The following is an 8,316-nucleotide window of genomic DNA, read 5'->3' as shown; positions in this document are numbered from 1 at the left end:
CCATAGAGTTAAGAGAAAAATGTAGAGATGATATATTACTATACCAAAAATTATGAGGAACTTAATGAAATGATAAAATATAAATTAGGATCACTTTGAGCAAATTAAAATGGTTCATATATAAAGAAGTGAGTAAGAATTAAGCCAAAGAATAATCGTTAGACAATTAGAACAAATATGACGTCGTCATATTATGCAATTAAGCTAAGTATCCTTCAATAAAAGGCTGATACTTGTTTCTGATTCATTTTAAATGAGAAAATTGCTTGAACGCAGTCTGCTTCAAAATACCGCAGAACTACTTTTTGCAATTGATGTCAGATGAGAAAACTTCCTTCTGAAGAAAGATTAGAAACATCGAAAGAAATCGGTTCTCACGTGTGAAATCTTCATTTGAGGCTCCGTATAGAAAAAGTCTTCATCAATGGTTTATTTTAAGGTTCTTGAGCTATCAGGAACTTAGTTTCGGCAAACTTCCGAGAATTGGAATCGGTTGTTCGTACATTCCAGGGTTTCGTGTCGAAAAACTTGTCATGGAAAGGAATAAGAGAAATTCTTATATTCCTCTGAATATTTTTGAATATCGTTTCTACAGTGCTTTAAGAGCGGATTAGCCCTTCACTAACGCTTTCGCCCTAAGGCGGAAGTGAATATGGCTCGTGCTATAACCTATCGTGACTATAATACTATTCTTAGTCATTTCTTGAACTTTCTTCTTCATTAATTCATTAAAATTAGTGAACACTCGTTTAGGTTTCCTCTCACGCTTACACTGTAACCTAGGCGTGAGTTAGAAATTGATTAATTATTCTAATTCTAAAAATGTGGGTCTTACAGTAAGTAACTCCCGTGACCAGCTTCATGACTAATTTAACCCAGCTCTAGTGAAAACCGTAAGCTAACAGTGCTTTTTCCAGGAACATCCACTCTATGCGATCAAAGGCCTTATTCATGTTGAGCTTGACACTCAAATGATCCCTTCCTATTCTGCCTCTCTTCTTTAGTGCGTTAAAAGCCTCTTGCACAATGACAAGATTGTCCTGAATTTGTCTTCCTCCGATAAAAGCACTTTGTTGGGGGGTAATTATAGAGTTCATTGCTGGTTTCAGCCGTGTGACCAGGATCCTGGAGATGATTTTACCGATGAAGTTGCAACAACTAATGGGCCGGAAATTAGAGAGGGATTCTGGGTTTTGGGTTTTTGGAGCCAAGGTCACTAGAGCCTCATTAACATCTTCTGGCAAGATCCATGTGTCGAAGAAGGAAATAACTGTCTTGCTAACTTCTTCCCCCACTGTATCCCAATGTTTTTGGTAGAAAAGGTCGTTCAATCCGTCCGGTCCCGGAGCTTTCATGCTCCCCAGGAAGAATGCAGCTTCCTTGACTTCGCTTTCCGTTACCTGCTCCAAAAGATCCTTGTTTAAGCTTTCAGTGATGACTGTGGGCACCGCGCTGAGGCATTCCGTGATATTCTGGCAGTTCTCACTTTTGTAAATATCGGTATAAAAGTCCAGCATAGCTCTATGAATGGCAAATTGGCCTCTGACCTAGTTGCCGTGAGTGTCCTTGATCCTCTCAATCTGGTTCCTTTCTCTTCGTTGGACAGTGGAAGCGTGAAAGAACTTTGTGTTCTTGTCACCGCTTTTCAGCCATTTGATTCGTGACCTTTGGCTCCAGAAAAGTTCCTCTTACCTCTAGAGATCTTTTAGCCTCACTTGCAATCTCTTAATTTCTTGCCAGTCCGCCTCAGAGTTGTTGTGGTTTTGCAGGTGCTCCAGCTGGTTCTTGAGCTCAGCTATTTCCTTATCAGCCCTAGAGAAGTTCATATGATGCCAATTAGTGAGTGCCCGTTTTGTGTTTTCTGTTTTCCCAGATAAGTTGTTCCAATGATCGGCTGCACTAGTACTTTCCCAAGCTTTTCTAATGGTATCCTTGCAAGCTGGATTTTCCTCCCAATAAGCCTCAAATCTGAACATCTCTGTGTGTTTACTTGCAGATTTTAAACGAAGAACAAGAGGAGAGTGGTCCGAGCTTACAATGGGAAGGGCAATTCCCACTGCATATTGAAACAGAGCCCGCATTTTCCAGTTAAAGAGTATTCTGTCAATCTTTTCCTTAGTGACCTGGCCTTGCCTTGGATTGCTAACCCACGTGAACCTGCATCCTTTCAGGTCAAGATCCATCAAGTTTCTCGAGTCAATGAAATATCTAAAGAGCTTCATACGGTTTCTGTGTTGCGGCCTCAACCCTTCCTTTTCGTGTTGTTCCAAGATCTCATTAAAGTCTCCTATCAAACACCAAGGATCATCAGTTGTATGAAGGGCCGCAAGTTCACCCCAAAGCTCACGTCTTTGGGTGAAGGTTGGGTGACCGTAGACCCAAGTTATATGCCAAGAGTTGTGACCTTTCGTCACTAGGGTGTGAATGTAATTTTGAGAACTCCCAAGAATGTTAATTTTGGTGCTCTTGTTCCACATGAGAGCCAGCCCTCCGTTAGGTTTGGATTGACCATGGATCTTGCCTTGGCGGCTTTGCAGTCCTTTTGCTCATGTCCGGCAACGCCGCAATTATTGCAGTAACCTTGAAGTTTTTCATACCTCAAAGTTATCCAGACCTTAGGCAAGTTCCTCCTCGGTACCCAGAACCCTGTTACGAAAGGGTTATTTGTGTTTATGCTAACTTTAACACTAAAGAAAGGCCTGAGGAGCTTTCCCCCCACCATAGGGTCTTCCACTTCTAGAGGTTCTCCCAAGATCGAGGCTATGCGTGTAGCATTGCTAGTTGTCATCATGTCTAGAGGGATTCCATGAAGCTGAACCCAAAAGGGGATTCTATGGAATCTCACTTCAAAGATAGTCATTTGCGGTGCCCATAGCTGTAAGCTGAGAAGGTTCCCCATAACACTCCAAGGTCCTTCCTTTAGGATGTACTGGGCTGTGCTTTCCTCTTGAAAGGTGAAGAGGAGGCAGTTAGGGCCCATATCTGTCATTTGCAGCCCTGGAGGAGATCCCCAGGCCTTGTCAAGTATCGTTTTCATCGCCGTTTTGTTTAGTGTCTTGTCTGTGATGGCTTTACCAACAAGTGTGCGGCGTGCGAGATCCTCGCTACTCTCAGCTTCACTCTGTAGCTCAATCAATCCTCCTTCTACCAAGGCGACATGGTCATCTACTCCCGGGTGCTTGCTGTTCGAGGGTTGAACATTCGTTTACTCTTCCGTGGCTGGATCTCTCATAGGTTCAGTGTTAGTGTTCATTGAGTGAGATTTCCCAGATTTAAAAAGGTATCTAAAGAAAGATAGGATCCAAGGAATATCCCAACAGCTTCCCTAGAGGAAGAAGGAGCTCCCACAGTGAAGCAATGAACTCTTCTTAGACAAAACCCCTTGGTTTCCGTTAAGGTCAAAACCCTAGACGAAACACCCCTAAGATTTTCTTGAAGAGGACCCGCATGGATCTATTAGATGGGCTTTTTTTTCCGGCTCTAGGAAAAAGCCCAAACTATATTTGAGGAAGGAGTGAACAACTAAAACGCAGTCGTTTAGAAAAAAGAATCACCGCCATTATCATAAAGAAAAACTGCATTTGTTAAACTCGATACCTAACCTGAGCGCTATCAATTCATTCGCAATCAGAGTGCTCGATTCTGCATCCTTCTTCTCCTTCAATTTGTATTCAGATCTTCGGATTCGTTAACACCATGGCAACCGCATCAGGTACTCGTATTTTTCCCTTCAATTTGGATCCTCTTTTGCACTTCTCATTGATTAGGGTTTGTACTTTGTATCATTCAGTCATCAATTCCGCTTTCTATCATTAGATTTTCATTATTCGGGTATATTCAGTTCTTGTTGCACAATTTTTTAACCGATTGGGATTTTCCTCTTTTTTTTTTGTTGCTCAATTGATTGTTAATTATTCAGATGAAATCCTGCATGTTTTTCAATTCATAGCTGTTACTCAATTCTAACAAGATGGTAATCTTGGTAAAATCTGGAGAACATGAATAGATCGAATTTTGATTTGGTTTAGGTTCATGGGTAGGAACTAACTGTTTGCAATTTGCATCCTCATTTGTTGAGTGGTTTTTTTATGGAAAATTTAACATGACTATGCACTTACCCCAGTTTTCCTTATAGCTTAATTATTATCCGGTGTGTGTATGTTTTTTGAACTTTTATTGGGTTTATCGCAGTGGCATTTAAGTCGAGGGAGGATCATCGCAAACAGATTGAGTTGGAGGAAGCCCGTAAAGCTGGGCTTGCTCCAGCTGAGGTGGACGAAGATGGAAAGGAAATCAATCCCCATATTCCGCAGTATATGTCTTCTGCGCCTTGGTATCTTAATGCTGAGAGACCTGTAAGTCTAACCTACAATTTTTTATTCATATATTGTTTATCTGCATGAAATTCTGATAACCGACATATTCTTCTTGTTTTTCCCCCTCTTATCCTTGTAGAGTTTGAAACATCAAAGGAAATGGAAATCTGATCCCAACTACACTAAATCATGGTATGATAGAGGTGCTAAAACATTTCAGGCTGACAAGTTCAGGAAAGGTGCATGTGAGAAGTAAGTGATCTCTTTCCTTATTCTTCAAGGTGTGTGTGTATGTTGTGTCTCCAGATGCTTCTTGTTCATCAACTTAACATGAAAATGAAATATATTATTTGGTTGCTGAGAGGCCGATAATTTTATTTTTCCTGTGTTGGCGTCTTGTTCATAGCTGTTAAACTCTTCAGTTAGCTCTTATATGGGTTTAGGGTAACGTGCAGGTGAACACACTGTCAAACTAGTAAAAGTAAGTAAACTTGCACAAAATAGGATAGTTCAATTCTTCTGTTAGTTTACCGGCCTGGGTCTATTCATGGTTTCAGATTTCTTGGCTGATTTTATTGGATAATTTAGTTAAGTTAAATCTCATAAGAAATATGTAATAATATCTAGGATTGGTTTATGGTTCAGCTTCAAGCACAAAATTGAATCGATCTGAACTGGTTCTGGTTCGGCCAAAATGAGCTAAACTACTTGTTTTGTACAAGAACAAAACCAAATTGACCTGGCTCTTTAATTCTCTGAACTGGTTCTGTGGTTTGGGGAACTGGTTGAATTGGATTACATAATAACTGGTTCAGAACCAGTTGAGGTTCAAGAACGTGTTCTGGAACCACCATTCAGCAGTGCATAAGAACCAATTTAAAATACTGTCTTTATATTCTTGAGAGCTTATTTTAGAATAGCCCTAATATGCAAGTACGAGGCGAAGCATATCATAACAGTTGGATCAATTATTGAATTATGTATACTGTATTACTTTTCTCGTTTTCTTTGCTTCGTTTATTAAAAGATTCTTCTTTTTTACAGCTGTGGTGCAATGACACATGATGCAAAGTCATGTATGGAAAGACCACGAAAAGCAGGAGCAAAGTGGACAAACAAGCACATTGCCCCTGATGAAAAGGTAGAAACTTTTGAGCTTGACTATGATGGAAAACGGGACAGATGGAATGGGTATGATGCATCAACTTATGCTCGAGTCATTGAGAGGTATGAAGCTAGAGATGAAGCTCGAAAGAAGTACTTGAAGGAACAACAGCTGAAGAAATTGGAGAAGAGTGACCAAAATGGTGAGGGTTCTGCTAGTGATGAGGATGAAGACGAAGATGATCTAAGGGTAGATGAGGCAAAGGTTGATGAGAGCAAACAAATGGATTTTGCAAAGGTTGAGAAGCGAGTACGTACAACTGGTGGTGGGAGTACAGGAACTGTGAGGTAATTTTATGTTACTTCCATTTTAATAATGCAAGGTCAAATTAATTGGTTTCAGACTTAAGATTATCACTTTCATTATTTTTATTAGATGGATTGGAGCTGAAAGTTTGTCTTTTTTCTTTCAGGAACCTACGTATTCGAGAGGATACTGCAAAATATCTTCTTAATCTTGAGGTCAATTCTGCTCATTATGATCCCAAGACCAGGTCAATGCGTGAAGATCCTCTTCCAGATGCAGATCCAAATGAGAAGTTTTATCTGGTAACTGTCTCAAAAAATCTAAATTTACAGGAAACTCTACTTTTGTTTTTACTGCTTATGCATGTTTATCTTGTATTTGTTTTAAATCTGATTTTATACTGTAGGGTGATAACCAATATAGAAATAGTGGTCAAGCTTTGGAATTCAAGGAATTAAACATCCATGCTTGGGAAGCATTTGACAAGGGGCAAGATGTTCATATGCAAGCAGCTCCATCCCAAGCTGAATTGCTCTATAAGAATTTCAAGGTCATGAAGGAGAAATTGAAGTCTCAAACAAAGGATACTATCCTCGAGAAGTATGGCAATGCAGCTGATGAGGACAAACTTCCAAGAGAACTTCTGCTTGGTCAGAGTGAGGGCCAAGTTGAGTATGATCGTGCTGGTAGAATTATTAAGGGACAGGTATGATACACATTTTAAATTTTATAGCCTAGCATTTGCAACGGTGGTATAAATCTTCTATAAAATGCTTAGCTGGACTTTTTAATTATTCTGTTAACAATTCTCAGTTTTACGATTGATTTTAGTTTGAACTATAAGGATAGCGCTTTCATGGTGTTGCTGTTTCTTAAGAATGATAGATTTAATTGTTATTTATCTGATGCTTCAAACAGGAAGCAGCAGTCCCCAGGAGCAAGTATGAAGAAGATGTTTACATTAACAACCACACAACTGTTTGGGGCTCTTGGTGGAAGGATCACCAATGGGGCTTCAAGTGTTGCAAGCAGACAATACGTAATAGCTATTGTACCGGTGCTGCTGGTATTGCGGCTGCTGAGGCTGCAAATGACCTTATGAGGGCTAATATTGCCCGTAAGGAGGCTGCTGCAGGTTTGTATGCTGACACCGTGTCTCTATCTTCTCCTTTTTCCTTTGATGCAAATTATTTCTATTTTCATGTTTGATAATTTTGCTTGATCGTATTTAGCATCTTGTTATTAATTTTTAATTTTTTTGATGAATATGTCCAGAGGATGCTAAACCAATGGAGGAGAAAAGGCTGGCTACATGGGGAACTGATGTCCCTGATGACCTAGTTCTGGATGAAAAATTGCTTGCAGATGCACTCAAAAAGGTAATATCAATCTATCAGTCATATAACTTGCTCCTTAATACCTTGGTAATTTTCAGTGTCATTATTTTTCACATACTACCTCAATTAATTTTTGTTCCTTCCAATAACTTTGTTGTCCTTAATTACTGATGGTAAGACACCATTGTCTCATACTAAATATTGCATGTGATTTGTTAAATAATAATGGCATGGTTTAGCTCTAGACTATGGGCATTCATTTTTTAGCATGATTCTTCTTTTCTGGAGCATTCAATCTTGTTGAGGACTTGAGGTGAAATATTCAGACATTTATGTCTGCATTTTGTGCTGATTGTTTTGGTTTTTCACAGGAGGATCAAAGAAAGAGAGAAGAGAAAGATGACAGGAAGCGTAAATATAATGTTAGATGGAACGATGAGGTATAGTTTTGGTGTCACTGATTGAGAATTATTTTTATTATCTGTCTGCATGCCCTTTTGCAGATTTTTAAACCATTTTAATGCTGCAGGTTACTGCAGAGGATATGGAGGCATACAGGATGAAGAAAGTACATTCTGATGATCCAATGAAGGATTTCTTGAACTGAAGTTCGAGAGGGCAAAAAGGCCTGCATTTTCATAAACCTTCATGTTGTTTTGTTATTGGATTATCACTTCGGCTTCCTTGATATCCTTTGAGCAGTATGACAAGAGGAGCTGAGTGGAACTCTAATGCTTGTACAGTTTTATTTGTATGCCAAGTTATCTATGTTTCAAATACTTGGCAGTTTTAATGACCTGGTATCTTTATCAATCAACTTCGTTTCAATTATGTATCCTCCCTTCCCTGAGATTCACAACCTTTGATAGAGCCATGATACAGATGTTACTCTGTACTGATAGTATGTGGATCGATCTCAAGTGAAGTAGGCATGTAAGTGGCTACAGTCACAAACTCTACGTAGTAGTGTTTTTTTGTTTTTCTATCTAAAATATGGCCTTAAATGATGAGCTCAGAAGTCAGAATCTAGTTAAGGAAAATATTCTTTCTTACGAATTTCTCACTCGGATGTTATGCCCATCGACCAAAAAAAGAAAGAAGAGTAGCATAGCAAGTAACACCTTTTCTTTTGGACCAAACACCCCCATCTTTAATTTTCTTAAAACAATAAAAGTATGACTATTTTTGCAATATGACTTTTCTTTCTTCTCCTTTTCTCTTTCCAGAAAGCATCCGCCTCTTTCTTTCTTTA

The 8,316-nt window shown here is 39.2% G+C and overlaps 1 protein-coding gene across 1 annotated transcript; it reads left to right on the top strand.

The window, feature by feature from the left end:
* Positions 1-3,552: 3,552 nt before the first annotated feature.
* LOC130733569 (pre-mRNA-splicing factor SLU7-A-like) lies at positions 3,553-8,071 on the top strand. Its single transcript, XM_057585823.1, has 10 exons — positions 3,553-3,712; positions 4,192-4,355; positions 4,456-4,568; positions 5,361-5,768; positions 5,894-6,029; positions 6,134-6,433; positions 6,646-6,862; positions 7,003-7,106; positions 7,436-7,504; positions 7,594-8,071. The coding sequence occupies exons 1-10, from the start codon at positions 3,697-3,699 to the stop codon at positions 7,669-7,671; spliced, it is 1,605 nt and encodes a 534-aa protein (XP_057441806.1). The 5' UTR covers positions 3,553-3,696; the 3' UTR covers positions 7,672-8,071.
* Positions 8,072-8,316: the final 245 nt, after the last annotated feature.

Source organism: Lotus japonicus, chromosome 1 (assembly GCF_012489685.1).
Source record: "Lotus japonicus ecotype B-129 chromosome 1, LjGifu_v1.2".
In the NCBI taxonomy this organism is placed as follows: Eukaryota; Viridiplantae; Streptophyta; class Magnoliopsida; order Fabales; family Fabaceae; genus Lotus; species Lotus japonicus.
Note: the sequence above shows the minus strand (reverse complement) of the source record. Positions and strands in the feature narration are given on the sequence as shown.

Bases quoted from the DNA above. Each gene is read 5' to 3' on its own strand.
- LOC130733569 (XM_057585823.1), top strand. The intron at 4,569-5,360 runs GTAAGTGATCTC...TCTTTTTTACAG, and splicing joins AGGAAAGGTGCATGTGAGAA to CTGTGGTGCAATGACACATG. The intron at 7,107-7,435 runs GTAATATCAATC...GGTTTTTCACAG, and splicing joins TTGCAGATGCACTCAAAAAG to GAGGATCAAAGAAAGAGAGA.